At 40.2% G+C, this 19,531-nt stretch overlaps 2 protein-coding genes across 2 annotated transcripts in view; both read left to right on the top strand.

Annotated features, from left to right (window-relative positions):
* Positions 1 to 5,240, top strand: part of 4930519F16Rikl (RIKEN cDNA 4930519F16 gene like) — a 32,297-nt gene extending 27,057 nt beyond the window's left edge. The window contains exons 4-5 of the mRNA XM_087600987.1: positions 753 to 892; positions 3,741 to 5,240. Coding sequence (XP_087457113.1) covers positions 753 to 892; positions 3,741 to 4,916 — 1,316 coding nt within the window. The 3' untranslated portion in view covers positions 4,917 to 5,240. The remainder of the gene's footprint in view (positions 1 to 752; positions 893 to 3,740) is intronic.
* An 11,258-nt stretch (positions 5,241 to 16,498) lies between these two features.
* Nap1l2 (nucleosome assembly protein 1-like 2) lies at positions 16,499 to 18,897 on the top strand. Its single transcript, NM_001024789.1, has one exon. The coding sequence runs from the start codon at positions 16,757 to 16,759 to the stop codon at positions 18,140 to 18,142; it is 1,386 nt and encodes a 461-aa protein (NP_001019960.1). The 5' UTR covers positions 16,499 to 16,756; the 3' UTR covers positions 18,143 to 18,897.
* Positions 18,898 to 19,531: the final 634 nt, after the last annotated feature.

Raw genomic sequence — 19,531 nt, 5'->3', positions numbered from 1 at the left:
CTGCTTGTCTCTGTGTACTGAGAGAACACTATTGCAGTTGAAGTGTGTGGTAGAGACTGCTTTTCACTTCTTGGTGGTCAGGCAGTAGAGAGAAGGGAGGAGTATAGGAGAGAGCAAGAGTAAGATATTGGCACAAGAGTATGTCCCCAGTTAACTACTTCTTCAACTAGGGTACACTTTATACCTTTATATCTCAATACTGTCATATAATATCCATCAAATGATTAATTCATTGTTTTGTTCAGAGTGGTCATGAGCTAGATGTTTGGAAATGCTATAAGACATGTCCAGAGGTGAGCTTTACTTAGGTGCACCAAGGTGTTTCTTAATCCGATCAAATTTATAATCAAGACTAACCATCATGCCGGCTAGTAGTAGTGAATACCTTTAGTTTCAACACTCAGGAGGCAAAGGCAGGTGGAGCTATGTGAGTTCCAGGCAAGCAGGGTCTACAGAATAAGTTCAAATATAGCCAGAGCCACACACAGAGAAACCTTGTCTTGAAAAAAAAAAAAACCAAAACAACAGACTAAGCGTCACAACAGTAGTTCAAGGTGTGAATGGTTCAGAAAGTACAAGATAAGGAGATATATAAAGAGAGAAGAGAAAGGAAGGAGGAAAGAACAGGAAGGGATGAAAGGGAAAGAAGACTGTCTTGGGAAGATTCTGTGATTGAATTGAGAGTGGTGACAAACCAAAGTCTGTGATATAGTGCCTTCCATCTCAGCACCATCCTTTACATATGCCTTTAGGTAGCAAGAAGCTCGGAACCACCAGAGTAAAGAAGATAGATGTGCAGCTTCTAGATTTCTCAACATGCCACCACCAGCATTCCTATCTAGAGAAGACTGTGGGCTTGTGTATTCAGAGTCAACCACGGGAAGACTGCTGGGTAATCATATACCAGAATAATATTAAGAACAAGAAGGAAATGTAAAAATGTACAATTATATAAATAGCAATTAAATATTAGGTAACAGAATATAAGGAAGTTGGTGTCAGGAAAATATGTGAATCTGGGAAGTTTCATTGGATATTTGAGTGGCATAGAGTTTACACAAAGAAAGGCTTTAGAAACAAATGAGAAATACAAAAAAGAATCAGTGGACACAAATACATTTTATCTTTCTTTAAAAAATTATTAGAGCCTCTCTGTAGGTTATAATAAACACTGTACTCAACCTTAGCTGTGGGGAGATTTAGAAGACATAGATACAACTCATTCCACCTATTCATGTAGAAAAGCTGTAGAAATTAAGCCTTATGCAAGAAACATTTTAGGTACTTAAATATCTTGACAATTTGAAATCACACACACAAATTAATATTGAAAGACTTCAAGAAAAGCAGTAATTTGAACTGTGGAAATCCTGACTGAATTACTGTAGCATATGACCAGCCTTGAGTGCTAAGTCTTGAGAGATGAGAAACACTTAAGTAAACAAGAATGAATGGAACACCGTTCGAAACCCTGTTACAAGTTGAGATGAGGGAGTAACACTGTAGAGTTACTAACTATATAGTTAGTAGCTATGTGTCATAGAGGATCATCACCAGGCATGAGACAAATACCAGTACTGTTTCTGGAAACATATTAACCATGAGGACTCATGTTAGTTTCTAGAAACATACTGTTGCAAAAGGAATTTCAGCAAGCACTGGCTGTTTATTGGGTGAGATAGAAAAGAATCAGCTGAGATCATTCCTTAGAATGGCAGTCTAATGGTGGAGCTAAAGGTGCCAGAGTGGATACAGACATCAAAGGATTTACAGTAGTATGGAGGTGTTAGAAAAATCATTTGTGGTACCAGCACCCAAAGCTCACCCTCTTGTACAGAAGGCAAAGTGTAGTAACCCCATAGGACGAATAAGTACAGAAGATATCTGCACAGTATGAAATTGGCACTGAAGGAAGATTAATTTAAGATGTGTTGAAGTTAATGTTTCAACTACTATTTAAAGATAAGTAGCCATTTACCAAGTAGGATAAGAAGTATGAAATGATATGACGATGCTCAGGTAAAAAGGAAGCAGAGTAAGACAAGCCTGAGAAATGTAGAAATAGCTCGGTTTGAGGGGAAAAGTGCTGTTTAGATTACTTATGAACTAGGAGAGAAATAAGAGAGCAGTAATCTTGGGGCGGATTCTGCAGGTGTTATTACCTTATAACATGAACGTGCTGTATTAGTTAGAGAATGGGGAGACATGCAAAATTTTGACAAGAGAAATTATATGACAAAATTTATATTCTGTTCTATACTCATAGTTGGTCTGAAAATGCTCTAAAATGGAAGTCCTGTTGGTGAAATGTGAAACAACAATTTACAACTAACCTTATCTGAACTAGGGTAATGACAATGATGATAGGGCAGTTCATGTTCTCATAAGTTTATATATTTTTGAGAGGTGATCAATAATAAGTAAATAACAGAAGTGACATTAACTATTTTGAGTAAAATACACCAGGATAATAAACATAGAGCAGGGCTTATTATAACCTGGAACTCTGAAAGTATTGGACTCCAAAGACAGTGTTAGCCTAAAATACCTGCACTACAAGATAGAAGTAAGGGTTTTCATCTATATGACTCCACTCAATACAACTAGGCAATGAGAGGAGGCATTTTTAAAAAGAAATAATAAAAGTGTTTGAATGGAATTTTGGGAGAACTGATGAAGCAAGTCATTTGAATGTCAGAGCAGTACTACAAGTGTAGTGCATAGGAAAGGCCAATACTTAGATTTCGATGTGTAAATATGTCTGGAATATTGAAATAACAGAAAGGCAAGCTAGGTGGCTACAGTATCTTAGCCAGCAGCAGCAGTAGGTGGCATCAAGGTAGCAATAAACGTTTCTAAGGCCTTATAAGCTATTATGACAACTACTCTTCTAACATTTTTAAGACTTGAAAGCACTAATTGGAGAGTTTTTAAGCAGAAATCTGTATTTATTGATCATTCTTAGATTTCAAGAGGATAAATTTGGATGCTGTGTTAAGATCCTATGTGAGAAGGACAAGAAGTATGCCTTTTCATAAAGACACTATATTTCCTAACAACAATAAAAGCATCCCTAGATAGGAAAGTTATTTAATAACTAAAATGCATTTTGGGAAATTACAGTATCAGAATCATTGTTGAGAGACTGGTAACAGAATGTGGAGGAAAGAGAGGCACTAAGAATGATTTCAAGTTTTTTTTTTAATTTTCATTTTTTACTCACTGTACATCCTGATTACAGTCCCCCCCACCTCCCTTCATCCCAGCTCTACCCTTATAACTCCCTCCCCCATTGCCCCTTCCCTTCTCCTCAGAGAATGGGAGCCTCCCTTGAGTATCACTCCTCAAGTTATTATTTTTTTTAAGTTATTTTTTTTAAGTTGAACTTTTGTAGTGGTGCTGTGATTGTCACTAGGCAAATAAAGCAAAAGGAAGATTTCATAGGAAGATCAGTGGTTCTTTTAGGTTTTAACATTAAGTTTGATATAACTTTTAGAAATACAAGTTCAGTGCTGATAAAGTGGCTGATTGTAAGAGTTTGAAAATTTATAATTAGTACTGACACATTCTATATTCTCTTATCATATGTTTCAACTGTATATGCCCATGTCTTGCATTGGTAATTTTTGGGAGCTGTGTGATAATATTATTTGAATTTTCTCCTCTCCCTCACATAGTATAAAGATTGTTTACACAGTAGACTGTATAAGTGACATATATTTCTTGGTTTCCTCATTCAGATACAGCAAGCCAGTCCTGTTCTATGTCTCCTAAAGAACCACTGGGAACTAGTGGGCCTCATACATAGGACTTCAAAGATATGTCAAAATCCCACAGTCATCATTAGAACAACTCCTTACTTTACCTGGATAAAACGATTCATCAAGGCATCTAAGAAGCTACTGAATCCTACTTCCTCTTTACACTGTAGGACATTGTATGAAAATGAGCATGTTCCCCAAATCAGGCATAGCCATAATTATATCCCAACTCTGGTCTCCCAGAATTCCTCCTTGGGGGTTTTACAAAGAAACTTAAGTACTTCTCCACAAACCAAACATATCACCAATGTACCAAAAATCTTTAATTTTAGTGATGCAAATTATTTTGCTGATAGCCATAGATTGTTCCTTGATAAAAGCCAGACCCCACAAACTGTCAAGTCATTGCCTGTTGCTGTACTTCCAAAAAATTCTGGACAGAATTTAATTCAGTATCATGAGGATACCGCTCCACATAATACAAATAATTTAAGTAAATCTCCATTATCTCAGCTTATTTCTGACACAGCTATATCATATACTCCTCCTAAGACTGATGGTTTTAAACCCTGTGTTTCTGCAGCATATAATACTGGTGAGTCTTTTGATAAAATGATGGCAGATATAATTAAACAATCAAATCCATCAGAAGATGATGGAGTGGAGTCTGCGAATTTCCATGAGGGTAGTATGACAGAAAATACTACTGATTTAGATAAGCACAGGAATCTTTGGAGGATGATGTCAAATGGACCTCAGGATCAATATGCAACTAAGTCCAACTTACAACCAAATTTCTCTTTATCTGAAGGAGAGGAATCCTGGAGACTCTTTACTTCAGGTTCAGCTGCTAACAAAATAGACCTGCCCATGGAACCTCTATTACAAAATGATATGTATGATATGCCTCCTTTTGAAAGTGGGGTTCCCAAGCCAGGTGGTATAATTGAAATCTGGAATTCTCCTGAATACTATGCTCTAAGTTCTCAAGATCAACCAGTTACTGTTCCAGTAAGAGCTCAAGATCATCCTGTAAGTGATGCTAATAGAGTCCAGATTCTACCAATGGACAGCATAGGTATGCCCTTGACTCCTAAATTGGCTACCTATGAATCGATTAATCTTGAGGCTAAAAGCCCTCCATACCCAAATTAGCACAGTACAATGCCATCACAAGGCCAGTCTTCATTTATGGCCATGATGCAGCCTATAGTTGAAACTGAATTCCAACTAAAAGCTGAATCTGAGAGAGTTAGACACCTAGATTAATCTTAGCCTAAAGTATCTCTAAGGTGAAGTAGACATAGTAGGAATTCTTGTCTGTATCAAAGCTCACATATTACTGAGACAAATTACCTTTAGTCCCTTGGAACAACTTATGGCCTCATCTCATTTGAAATGCCGTTTGTTCTTATAGAATATTATGTACACACTTATCTCTTTTCAAAAAGTTAAAATAAAAACAAATTGAAAAGCAAATAGCTTTCCTGCTAATTAGATTTTGTTTTGTTCTGTATTTTGTATGTTTTAAGAGGATTCTTTTTACACATGGATCAATTTGATGTTTTTTTTGAAAGCTTTCATGTTGAAAATTATTTCAGGATAATTGAAGAATCACACAGTTTAAAACCACCACCAGGGGTGGGAAAGGTGGTTAAGCATTTAAGAGCACTGATGGCTCTTCCAGAGGTCCTGAGTTCAATTCCCAGCAATCACATGGTGGCTCACAACCATCTGTAATGGGATCTGTTGCCCTCTTCTGGCATGCAGGTGTACATGCAGATAGAGCACTTCACATACATAAAAAAATCATAAAAATTCATACAAAAAGTTAGTTGTGTTACATTTTTCCTAATTTGTAAAATTTTTGAAAAATTATAGCTCAACATCATAATCAGAATGTTTTTTTCCCCATCTTTTTTTTTCCATGTGGAAAGGTTTAATGAGAGAAGAAGAGTAGAAGAGGGGAGAAGTAAAGGCCAGCCATGAGCACGTGGAGGGAAGGGGGATGGGGAGCGGTGAGAGAAGGGACAAAGGAGAAGAGGGTAATAGAGCAGAGAAGAGAGAGAGCTTTTCCCATCTTTATTAAGTTGAGTATTTCTTATTTACATTTCGATTGTTATTCCCTTTCCCTGTTTCCAGGCCAACATACCCCTAGCCCCTCCCCCTCCCCTTCTATATGTGCTTCCCCTCCCCATCCTTCCCCCATTACCACCCTCCCCTCATCAATCATGTTCACTGGGGGTTCAGTCTTGGCAGGACCAAGGGCTTCCCCTTCCACTGGTGCTCTTACTAGGCTATTCATTGCTACCTATGAGGTTGGAGCCCAGGGTCAGTCCATGTATAGTCTTTGGGTAGTGGCTTAGTCCCTGGAAGCTCTGGTTGGTTGACATTGTTGTTCATATGGGGTCTCAAGCCCCTTCAAGCTCTTCCAGTTCTTTCTCTGATTCCTTCAACGGGGGTCCCGTTCTCAGTTCAGTGGTTTATTGATGGCATTCGCCTATGTATTTGCTGTATTCTGGCTGTGTCTCTCAGGAGAGATCTACATCCAGTTCCTGTCGGCCTGCACTTCTTTGCTTCATCCATCTTGTCTAATTGGTTGGCTGTATATGTATGGGCCACATGTGGGACAGGCTCTGAATGGGTGTTCCTTCTGTGTCTGTTTTAATCTTTGCCTCCCTATTCCCTGCCAAGGGTATTCTTGTTCCCCTTTTAAAGAAGGAGTGAAGCATCCGCATTTTGATCATCTGTCTTGAGTTTCATGTGTTCTGTGCATCTAGGGTAATTCAACCATTTGAGCTAATAGCCACTTATCAATGAGTGCATACCGTGTGTGTTTTTCTGTGATTGGGTTACCTCGCACAGGATGATATTTTCCAGTTCCCTCCATTTGCCTATGAATTTCATAAATTGTTTTTGATAGCTGAGTAATATTTCATTGTGTAGATGTACCACATTTTCTGTATCCATTCCTCTATTGAAGGGCATCTGGGTTCTTCCCAGCTTCTGGCTATTATAAATAAGGCTGCGATGAACATAGCGGAGCATGTGTCTTTTTTATATGTTGGGGTATCTTTTGGGTATATGCCCAAGAGTGCTATAGCTGGGTCCTCAGGTAGTTCAATGCCCAATTTTCTGAGGAACCTCCAGACTGCATAATCAGAATGTTAACATAGATACAACTCATCCATTTTATTTATAATTCTTATGTTTTATTTGTACTCATTTGCTCTGGTTGCTTGGCATTGTTGTTCATATGGGGTCTCGAGCCCCTTCAAGCTCTTCCAGTTCTTTCTCTGATTCCTTCAACGGGGGTCCTATAATCAGTTCAGTGGTTTGCTGCTGGCATTCGCCTATGTATTTGCTATATTCTGGCTGTGTCTCTCAGGAGAGATCTACATCCGGTTCCTGTCAGCCTGCACTTCTTTGCTTCATCCAACTTATATAATTGGGTGGCTGTATATGTATGGGCCACATGTGGGGCAGGCTCTGAATGGGTGTTCCTTCTGCCTCTGTTCTAAACTTTTCCTCCCTATCCCCTTCCGAGTGTATAAAAGTGCTTTGCCTTTTAAAGCAGGAGTGAAGCATCCGCTTTTGGTCATCCTTCTTGAGTTTCATTCTGGCAGATGGTCTGGCCTCTGATTGAGCAGAGGAGTAGAAAGAGAGGTGAAGATAAACAGGATGTCTACCTGCTTCCATGGAAGGAGCTGCTCTTGGATTAGCATGGAATGGCTACTGTTTTGGGGGGCTGGAATAAAGCACTGAATGGGAGGAAAGAGATTAGAAGAGGAGTATCTGTGGAATCTGCAGCAGATGGGTATGGGGGAGGGCAGGGAAATCTGCATCCGGTATTTTGCTGCAGAGCAGGGGTGGAGAGGTGGGGGGATGGGGTGGGGGAGGGTGGTGTTTGTTCCTGCCAAGGCTCAACCCCCCCAGTGTAGGGGAATGTCAGGGCGGGGAAGTGGAGAGGGGTGGGTGGGTGGGGGAACACTCTCATAGAAGAAGGGGGATGGGATGGGATAGGGGTTTATGGACAGGAATCGGGTAAAGGGGGTAACATTTGAAATATAAATAAAAAATATCGAATAAAAAAGAATTAAATTAACAGAAAGTTCCTAAACAGTGGCCCATAAATGATACCATCCATGAGGAAATTTTCAGCAGCTTAGGGTGCAATGAAAAAATAAAAATGAAGGTAAATGAAATAAATTTATTTTTGTTAAAAAAAAGACTGTTGGACTGGGTCTAGAAGAACAGGAGAGCTGATGGTCTACACTCAGCCTACTTGATTCCTTTGCAGGAGTTGAGATATGGAGCTTTTTTTTTTTTTAAAAGATTTATTTATTTATTTATTTTTTTTCGGAGCTGGGGACCGAACCCAGGGCCTTACGCTTCCTAGGTAAGCGCTCTACCACTGAGCTAAATCCCCAGCCCCCTTATTTATTTATTTTATGTGAGTACACTGTCACTGTCTTCAGAGACACCAGAAGAGAGAATTGGATCCATTACAGATGGTTGTGAGTCACCATGTGGTTGCTGGGAATTGAACTCAGGAACTCTGGAAGAGCAGTCGGTGCTCTTACCCATTGAGCCATCCCTCCAGCCCCGATATGGAGCTTTTAAATGATAATTTCAACAAAAAGATATGATGAAGTGCACTTAACAGCTGTAAAACATAGCTTTTTTCTTTTCACAGAAATGGAAAATTGATCCAAAAATTTATAGAGGATTGTAAAAACTTTGAACAGTCAAATATTGTGATAAAAATAAAGCTAGGGTATTTATACTTCTGGATTTTACTACTTACTATAAAATTACTACAATCAAGATAAAGTAACTTGCCCCCCCCCCCCCCCCCCCCACACACACACACACTCACACACACAAATGTACCATATTAAATAGTTTAGGAAATCATGACACACATGGTAAGAGAGTCTAAATCACTTTCAGGAGTAGCTCAGAAGTGTTATTATGTGGCCATCTTGGAGTTCCTAATGTGTGATTCTGTCATGTTTTGGATCTCAAATGTGTCTCAGAGGTCCACTTGGTTCTGATCCAGTTTGTGTTACCTTGGAAAGTGTTGGAACTTTTTAGAGGTCAGACTCAGTGTAAGGAAATGAGGCCTTGGATATATGCAGTTGAAAGAGATATTGGGATCCCAATCTCTTTGGATCTTCCTCTTTGGTCCTTAGTTGCCAAATGGTGAATTCCTTTCCTCTACTTAATGAATATGTCACCATGATTTTACTGTGACCTCTGTGGGTCCAAAGCAATTGGAGCAGATGACTACAGAATGAACCTTATAAAACCATCAACCAAAATAAACCTTTCCTCCTCATAAGTTTTCTCAGAGTCAACGATAAGTTGACCAGGGAAACTCCCCTCACACATGAAATTCATCTTTATAGTTTTTCATTAACATTTTTTCATGCATTGGAGTTTTCCCTGCATGTATGTCTGTATGAAGGTGTCAGATCCCCTGGAACTGCAGTTACAGACAGTTGTAAGCTGCCATGTGGGTGCTTGGAATTGAAGCTAGGTCCTCTGGAAAAGTAGGCAGTACTCTTAACTGCTGAGCCATCTCTACAGCTTCTCATTAACAAATTAACAATGTTTAATTGTGGCAAAAATGCAATATAGAAAATAAACAGACGACCACAATTTATTATCTTGCAGTACTGAACCTTCACACTCACTGACAACTCCCCTGTCTTCCATTTACTGTCTAGCAATGACCATTCTATTTTCTGTTTCTATGAGTTTGATTACTTCTCATAAGTTAAATCATATCATATTAGTGTTAGTTTTCTTGAGATTGGTTGTTTCACTTTGTATAAAATGTTCAAATTTCATTCATGGTAGAATAGGATTTCCTTCATTTTGGAAGCTAAATTATATTTCATTGACTGTTTAATACTACATTTTGGGGCTGGAGAGATGGCTCAGCGGTTAAGAGCACTGACTGCTCTTCCAGAGGTCCTGAGTTCAATTCCCAGCAACCACATGTGGGCCCCCAACCCTCTGTAATGGGATCTGATGCCCTCTTCTGGTGTGTTTGTGGATGGCTATAGTGTACTCATAAAAATAAATCTTTAAAAAATACTACATTTTGTTATTCCACTATCATATTTAGATTATTTCCAAATGTGGAGAATTGTGAATGAACATGGGCATGCACAGATCTCTTTAAAATCCTGCCTTTGGTTCATTTGGTTATCTATGTATGTTGGGGGTTTGTCTGGTGTTGCTATGTATTCAAATGTTAAATACTGTCCTCCAAATCTGGTTGCCACTAACAAGCAGATCTCACATAGACCAAATGTAAATTTTGCTTATCTTATTCTCTAACTGGTTAAATACATACGGCTACAGCCAATTACCAGGGAGAATAGAGGTAGGCAGGGCTTCAGTTATCTGGGTGGGAGTCACAGTTAGGAACTATGAAGAGAAAGAGTAGAAGAAAGGAGAGAGGAGAAGGAGGGAGAAGATGGAGAAGACACAAGTCCTTCATTAGACCTGTTGGACAAAGAGCACGTGGCCTAGTGGAATTACCCGATGAGGAAAGACTAATAGAGCAGAAATAACCCCAGGGTGATTCAACCAGCAAATATTTGGGGAGTATAGTTGGGCAATTAACAGTATAGCATATCGTATTAGGGTTCTCTAGAGTCACAGAACTTACGGAATGTCTTTCTATATTAAGGGAATTTATTGGTCTTAAGTCCAACCCAACAGTGGGAAGTCCAAGAATCTAGTGGTTTCTCAGTTTTACAAGGGTTGGTGTCTCAGCTGATCTTCTATATAAGCTGGAATCCTGAAGATGTAGGTTCCAACAGATGTACCGTCAAGTGCTAGTTTTCCTCAAGTCGCATGGGTTTGGGACTATGGCAAAAATACATGCTGATTTGGCACTCATGATTCTGGGGATCATAGTGTAAGCTAAAAACTCAGCTGTGCCTCCCAAACCAAACCGAATAGCACATCAAGTGGCAGACTCGGAACTCCAGCCTGGGATCTTTCCAAATGCTGCTCTACGCTGTTTTGGAGATGCAGCTTCATCTCATGGATGCTAAAATACCCAGCTGTGTAATGAAGAAGGCAAAGTCCTGCTACTCAGAGAGCAGAGAGCAAGGCTGCATGCCTCTTGCAATAAAAGTTTATAGAGAACAACATCGATTAAGATGTCACCCTTAAACAATTGGTTTTCTTCAGCATCGGCTCCACAGGAATACTGGAATTGCTTGGTCTAGCACATGATACATACACGATGGCTTAAAATATGCTTGTACACTAAATAGAAGAGGATTTAAACAAAGCTATATATAGAAAGGGATATTGATTCAATTTTTATAAAGAACAGAGGGATATAAGTATATTTATCTATGGAAGGGAGAAATACAAGGAAATTGATATAAATGTTTTTTTCCATTACCTGAAGGCTTTCTTTATTCTTTTTTTCTCTTTTTTTCTTTATTAACTTGAGTATTTCTTATTTACATTTCGATTGTTATTCCCTTTCCCGGTTTCCGGGCCAACATCCCCCTAACCCCTCCCCCTCCCCTTCTTTATGGGTGTTCCCCTCCCCATCCTCCCCCAATTACTGACCTCCCCGCAACAATCACATTCACTGGGGGTTCAGTCTTGGCAGGACCAAGGGCTTCCCCTTCCACTGGTGCTCTTGCTAAGCTATTCATTGCTACCTATGAGGTCAGAGTCCAGGGTCAGTCCATGTATAGTCTTTAGGTAATGGCTTAGTCCCTGGAAGCTCTGGTTGGTTGGCACTGTTGTTCATATGGGATCTCGAGCCCCTTCAAGCTCTTCCAGTCCTTTCTCTGATTCCTTCAATGGGGGTCCCGTTCCTCAGTTCAGTGGTTTGCTGCTGGCATTCGCCTATGTATTTGCTGTATTCTGGCTGTGTCTCAGGAGAGATCTACATCCGGTTCCTGTCAGCCTGCACTTCTTTGCTTCATCCATCCTGTCTAATTGGGTGGCTGTATATGTATGGGCCACATGTGGGGCAGGCTCTGAATGGGTGTTCCTTCTGTGTCTGTTTCAATCTTTGCCTCCCTATTCCCTGCCAAGGGTATTCTTGTTCCCCTTTTAAAGAAGGAGTGAAGCATCCGCATTTTGATCATCTGTCTTGAGTTTCATGTATTCTGTGCATCTAGGGTAATTCAACCATTTGAGCTAATAGCCACTTATCAATGAGTGCATACCATGTGTGTTTTTCTGTGATTGGGTTACCTCACTCAGGATGATATTTTATAGTTCCCTCCATTTGCCTATGAATTTCATAAAGTCATTTTTTTGATAGCTGAGTAATATTCCATTGTGTAGATGTACCACATTTTCTGTATCCATTCCTCTGTTGAAGGGCATCTGGGTTCTTTCCGGCTTCTGGCTATTATAAATAAGGCTGCTATGAACATAGTGGAGCACGTGTCTCTTTTATATGTTGAGGCATCTTTTGGGTATATGCCCAAGAGAGGTATAGCTAGATCCTCAGGCAGTTCAATGTCCAATTTTCTGAGGAACCTCCAGACTGATTTCCAGAATGGTTGCACCACAGACTGGACTTTTAAATGTAACTCATACCTAAAAATTTTATATAATTGTTTCTTAATTGTTTCTTCTGCATGTTGTTAATTGTTGTTATTCGTGATGTAATATATTTTATTTTATTCTCTGGCTATCTTTAGTCTTTTTTTTTTAATCCAGTCATTATCCCCCTCCCAGTCTGCCCTCAGACAGTTTCTCATTTTATTCCTCCTCCTTCTCTGACCCCCATCTCTAAGAGGGTGTACCTCCCATCCACCCCTCCCCACTGTGCAAGGCCTCCCCACTCCCTGGAGTTTCAAGTCTTTTCAGGCTTAGGTGCATCTTCTCTCACTGAGGCCAGACCAGGCAATCCTCTACTGTCTATATGTCCGGGTCCTTGGACCAGCTACTGTATGCTGCCTGATTGGTGGCTCAGTGTATGAGAGATGTTGGGATTCAATATAGTTGAGACTGATGGCCTTCCTATGAAGTGACCCTCTTCCTCAACTTCTCACAACCTTTCCCTACTTCAATCACAGGAGTCCCCAACTGCAGTTCATTGGGTGGGTGCTGGTATCAGTGTCTGTCTCAGTTAGCTGCTTGTTGGGCCTCTCGGAGGGCAGCCGTGCTAGGCTACTGTCTGTAAGGACACAATAGCATCGGTAATAGTGTCATATCTTGGAGCCTCTCTTGAGTTGGATCTCAATTTGTGCTAGTCACTGGACCTCCTTTCCCCCAGTCTCTTCTCCATTTTTGTCTCTGCAGTTCTTTTAGACAGGAACAATTCTGGGGCAGACTTTTTGATTGTGGGATGACAACCCCATCCCTCCACGTGATGCCCTGTCTTTCTACTGGAGGTGGCCTCTACAAGTTGCCTCTCTCCACTGCTGGGCATTTCATCTAAGGTTCCTCCCTTTGAGTCCTGAGAGTCTCTCATCTTCTAGGTCTCTGGTACATTCGGGAGGGTCCTCCCAACCTCCTACCTCCCTGTTGCTTGTTTCCATTCATTCTGCTAGATCTCAGGGATTCACTCCTGTCCCCCCAACCCAGTTCCTGATCATGTTCCCCTTTTCCTCCCCCCTTCCCTATCCCACCTAGGTCCCTGCCTCCTTCCCCTACCTGCCCCCTCCTGCTTGCTTTCTTCTCCCTCCCAAGTGGAATTGAAGCATCCTCACTTTGGACCCTTCAGCTTGTTAACATTCTTGAGTCCTGTGGGTTGTGTCCTGGGTATTTTGTACTTTTTTGGATAATATCTGCTTCTTAGTGAGTGCATACCATGCATGCCCTTTTGTGTCTGAGCTATCTAGTTCCATCCTTTTGCCTGCACAACTCAGGATGTTCTTAATAACTGAGTAGTACTCCATTGTGTAAATGAACCACATTCTCTGTATCCATTCTTCTGTTGTAGGTTGTCTCCAGCTTCTGGCTATCACAAGGCCACTATGAACATAGTGGAGCATGTGCCCTTGTGGCATGGTGGGGCATCTTTGGGTATATGACCAAGAGTAGTATAGGTGGGTCTAAGAAATCAAGTAAGTAAATAAACTATGTATAGAATTGCAAAAGTATTATAATAGCCAAAGTTATTTTGAAAAAGAAATGATGACAAACTTGTAATTTACAGTAAAAGTTAATTCGAGATTTGGGTAATCAAGGCAGCATGATGTAAGGACAAGCATGGGCAGATTGATGAAACAGAAAGTCTAGAATTCCTTACATCTATGCGTCTAGTGAGTTTGAAGATTTCTGGGCTAATCGAGGGCAAAAGAAACAAATACAAGTTTTTTGTAGCTAAGTCAAGGCTGATAAGACAACATACACAAATTAGCTCAGAGAGAGATCCATCAACCTACATCGAAGACCTAACAGTATAAATATTTAAGAACAAAACAGGAGGAAATCTTTGATACTTTAGATTACATAGATTTCTTATGACAATAAACATGATTCACTAAAATAATAAAAGCTGGGAAGATGCCTCAGGCAGGCAGTAAAGTGCTTGCTACTCAAACAGGAGGCCCTATGTTCAGATCTCCAGTCATTTGCATGAAAGTCAGTGGCTGTAGTACTTTGGGGAAAGAGACAGCAGAATCCTTGGAGCATGCTGGCCAGCCAGTCTAGCTGAATCAGAGAGCTCTAGGTTCAGTGAGAGACCTTTGCTCAAAAACTAAGTAGAGAGTAATAGAGGAAGACATCTGATGTCTATGTCTGATCTCCATATACATATGCATGCATGTATACTTGGGCATATACTCATATATACACAAAAATGATAAAGGTGAATCCTTTCAAAAACACTATTTTATTGGGCACTAGAAGATCTGTAGCATACTGATAGAAATTATCAGCATTTTTTTCTCCATTGATCCATCAGTGAATATGGGCTATTTCCAAAGTTGAAAGTGTTTACATGTATCTTTATCTGTATACATGTAACACGTGTGTCTGATGTATGCAGAGGTCAGAAGAAAAAGGCAGGTGTGATCCATCATGTGGTTGTTGAGAACCAAACCTAGTACTCCTAGAAGAGCAGCATGTGCTCATACCTGTTAAGCTAATGTACAGGTGCTGCCGTGGACATGGGTGTGCAAACATCTGAGACTGCTTTCAAGTTTTTCAACATATATCCAGAAGTGGAATTGATTAATCACACAGTAATCATGTTTAATGTTTTGAGGTATTGCCACACTGGTTTCCATGGTCTTTACTCTCACCTCTGCTTGCTATTTTCTTTAAGCTATCCCAATGGGGATGAAATTGTATCTAGTTAGGATTTTAACTTATGTTTATATAATTAATGATGCTGGTCATCTTTAAAACAATTTTTGAAAATCTTATTTATTATTGGATGGATGTCATCAAGGTGAGTTCTAAGGAGGCATGTCTGGAGGTGTGGGTTTAGGAATCAGTTTGCCAGGTTTATGCAACAAGCACCTTCACCCACTGAGGTATGTTACTGCCCCCTACCTAGAGGAGACTTTAATTTACTGCATAGTCTTCTATTGTACGAATATGCTATCGGATATTTAAACACCTCTTTAATGCTGATATTTGTATTACTCCCAATAAAGTTCAAAATGTCAAGCAAATTCTGCAATTTTTTAAAACCAAATAGTACTTTATATTTGGCTTTTCTTTGTAAAATTCCTTAATGGCTTTTATTTCATTTTGTTTGTTTTTGTTTTCTAAGACAAAGTCTCATATAGTCCAAACTAACTTAGGACTGTTATATATGCGCAGGCTAACCTGAACTTCTGATTTTCCTTCCCAGGGCTATGATTACAGGCTATAACAATATCACAAAAGGAAAAATGGAAAGACAGTTTAGGACTGGGGTATTATCCTATATGCTCACTGTTCACACAGATGGCTTTTCTACAACAGGCTTCAACACACGCACACCCACCCACCCACCCACCCACACACACACACACATACACAGAGAGAGAGAGAGAGAGAGAGAGAGAGAGAGAGAGAGAGAGAGAGAGAGAGAGCGCCAACGTTTCACTTATACTCATCTGTCATCTTGTCATCTTTTCCTCATCAGGAATATTATGAGAATTTTGCAATTTAAAATCATACAGTCTGTGAAGAATACAGAAACTAGGGCACAGCATATTTAAACCACTGTCAGTTACATCAGCCAAAGGCCACCGATGCTTATTTTTAAACCTCAAAGGATCTCTTTGTGGGCTCCTCCACCACCCTCCTCTTCCCCAGAGCCTCAGGTTTTAACCAAACCCATAGATTAAAGATGGCCATTGTTTGCATTCCTTGTTGCTATTTCCATATAGCTCTTTTGAAATTATGAGCGTATAGTATCAGTTGAAAACTGAATGAATGATACTGCATTTCTGCAGAATTTTACAGGGTATAGGGTAGAAGATGAGCCATAGGTGGACGAATCAGCCATATTAGAGAACCTGGGAAGGCAAGTGGAGTAGAAAACTTGATTCATCTACTAATTTACTGGCTCAGGGTTTGTCAATCACTACAGCCTGGCAAATGAGATTGGAGAAGAGACCTGGGAGGGAAGGGGTGACGCAGCAAGCTGCATACACTGGAAAAAAAAAGGGGCAGGAGACAACTGCGTAATCATACTGCGGCACCAGTTCCTCCATACCCCCGCCCCCGAGTGGCTGGAGCAGCTGCTTGCAGAGGTCTGCCCACTGCGGCTCTCTGCAGTCTCTAGCCTGTTCCTTCAGGGCCTAAAGGCAGCTCCGAGTCTCCGCCCAGACAGCCGGGTTTCAATTCTGCTATCCCTGCTTCAGCACCGCCTTTTATCCCCACTGCTTGCCGCCTGTCAGCACTCCAGCAGTCCAGACGCTGCTGCTTCTTGGTCCATCTCCGCCCGATCATCGCGCATCTGCTATATTGGTGAGTCTTCCTGCGGAGGTCAGGTCTCCTGATCTGCAGGCTTAGCCACCATAATAAGTGCAGGCGATCTTCAAACAATGGCTGAGTCGGCCGAGCATAAGGAACTGTCTGACTCCAACCAAGAGGAGCTTGGTAGCCAGGTAATGGCGGAGGGGCCTGGGGGAAGTCAGGACTGCAGTGAAGGTGTCTCCACTGAGCCCGGAGATGGCGGGCAACAGGGTGAAGAAACCGTGGCTGCTGGAGTCGAGGAGGAGGGAAAAGGTGAAGAAGCTGCTGCAGGGTCTGGGGAAGATGCAGGCAAACGCGGAGGTGCTGCTGAGGACTCAGACTCAGACCGTCCAAAAGGACTTATCGGTTATCTTTTAGATACCGACTTTGTTGAAAGTCTCCCAGTGAAAGTTAAGTACCGAGTGCTGGCTCTTAAAAAGCTTCAAACAAGAGCTGCCCATTTGGAATCCAAATTCCTGAGGGAATTTCATGACATTGAAAGGAAGTTTGCTGAAATGTATCAACCCTTACTAGAAAAAAGACGACAGATCATCAATGCAGTCTATGAACCCACAGAAGAGGAATGTGAGTATAAATCAGACTGTGAGGACTATTTTGAAGAGGAGATGGATGAGGAGGAAGAGACTAACGGCAATGAGGAGGGCATGGTGCATGAATATGTGGATGAAGATGATGGTTATGAGGACTGTTATTATGATTATGATGACGAAGAAGAAGAGGAGGAGGAGGAAGATGAGAGCGCTGGGGCCACTGGAGGAGAAGCGGTTAACGAAGAGGATCCTAAGGGAATTCCTGATTTTTGGCTGACTGTTTTAAAAAATGTTGAAGCACTCACTCCTATGATTAAGAAGTATGATGAGCCTATTCTGAAGCTGCTGACAGATATTAAAGTGAAGCTTTCGGATCCTGGTGAGCCTCTCAGCTTTACACTCGAATTTCACTTCAAGCCCAATGAATATTTTAAAAATGAGCTGTTGACAAAGACTTATGTGCTGAAGTCAAAGCTTGCATGCTACGATCCCCACCCTTATAGGGGAACTGCCATCGAGTATGCCACTGGCTGCCACATAGAATGGAACGAAGGGAAGAATGTCACTTTGAGAACCATCAAGAAGAAACAGAGACATCGCGTCTGGGGAACTGTCCGAACCGTGACTGAAGATTTTCCCAAGGACTCTTTCTTCAATTTCTTCTCTCCTCATGGGATCAGCTTAAATGGAGGGGATGAAAATGATGATTTTTTACTTGGTCATAATTTGCGTACTTACATAATTCCAAGATCGGTGTTATTTTTCTCAGGAGATGCCCTTGAATCTCAGCAGGAGGGTGTAGTTAGGGAAGTTAATGATGAAATTTATGACAAAATTATTTATGATGATTGGATGGCTGCAATTGAGGAGGTTAAAGCCTGTTGCAAAAATCTTGAGGCATTAGTAGAAGATATTGATCGTTAAAGCAGAGTAGATGCTTCTGAAATTAACTGCCCTGTGTGCAGTTCCTGAAGACACAAGCAGTTAATAGTGTCTCGTGTTCTGCATTTTTTCCTGTCATGCCAGTTTAAAAATTCAAATACTAATTAATCTGACCTTGCATTGTAGTGGTATGATGTTTTCAAGACATGTAGACTGTGATAAATGATTAAAGGCATTAATATAGTGTGTAGTATAATTCTTCTGAAGTCCTTGTGCCATGTATCTACTAATCTGTGGCTGTGAATATTATTAGAAGTGCTAACTGAAATTATTTGTTTGCAAAGAAAATATTGGAAACCTAAGAGTGCTTTGCTATTTTTCCCTTATTTTCTTAGTGCTTTAGTCAATGGACTTAATTATTTTTGTGCCTGCTTCATTTTGCAGTAAATATGCAGTAGAATTTAAAACCTGAATGCCTAAGAGACCTCCATATGGTTGAGAATTTCAGACAAAAATCATATTTATTATTGATAACAGCTAGTGCAAAGCTTCTGATTGTATGTGACTGTGATAAATAATAAAACTCAGTTGTATTGAAATTACTGTTTATCATTAACATGTGAGTTATAGTATTTCAAGTGTTGCAAGTATTGTACTGTGTAATTGTGTAAACTGTGATTACAGTGTACATTTTTCTTTTATAAGATACTGAATCATTCATTGAAATGGACACTTCATTTCTGAAAATATATTTCATATTCTGTTCATTCACTGAAAAATAAAATGAATAAAAATTTCATGGTGTTATGTTTTAAAAATGAACCTTTTACCTATAAAGACAGTATGTTTATTGGAAGACACATAAAATATTAATAATATATACATTAATTAAAGTCAAAAGACATTCTTATTCACCAAAGATGAACACTGCTACTACTTTGATTTGTTTTCTATAAATTATTTTTCTACAGGTTATTCTTATGTGTTTATACATGTATGCAAATTTACCAACACTGTCTAACCTGCACATTCCAAAATGATTTATAACTGATCTAATTTTAATTTTCAGATTGAGTTTCAGAGAAACAAAAACCTTAATTTTAATTCAATCCAGTAAATTCATATAAGGTAAGTACTGTTTACAAAGAACAGATTCTTATGTGCTATTCTCTATTTTAAATTTCTTATCTATCTATAGTGTTATGTGTGTATACCCCTTATGACACTGGGGGGCAGCACTGACTGGGGACAGTGGAATAAGCTGTTCAGACTGTCCAGAGATGAATTTGCTTTTGTCCTTTGAGGACACTCAGATGTCCCCCTAAAAGGCTTTTCCTTATGACAAACTCTGTGAGAAGCACACCTATCCTCCTAGGATAAGGGACCTTGGTCACTTTTGTGTCACAAAGAAGCTTGGGTGGCAAGAAAATG

The sequence above is a fragment of the Rattus norvegicus genome, chromosome X (assembly GCF_021556685.1).
Source record: "Rattus norvegicus strain SHRSP/BbbUtx chromosome X, alternate assembly SHRSP_T2T, whole genome shotgun sequence".
In the NCBI taxonomy this organism is placed as follows: domain Eukaryota; kingdom Metazoa; phylum Chordata; class Mammalia; order Rodentia; family Muridae; genus Rattus; species Rattus norvegicus.
This window is presented reverse-complemented; position numbering and strand designations above follow the sequence as displayed.

Coding starts and splice junctions, on each gene's coding strand:
- Nap1l2 (NM_001024789.1), top strand. CDS start 16,757: ATGGCTGAGTCGGCCGAGCATAAGGAACTGTCTGACTCCAACCAAGAG.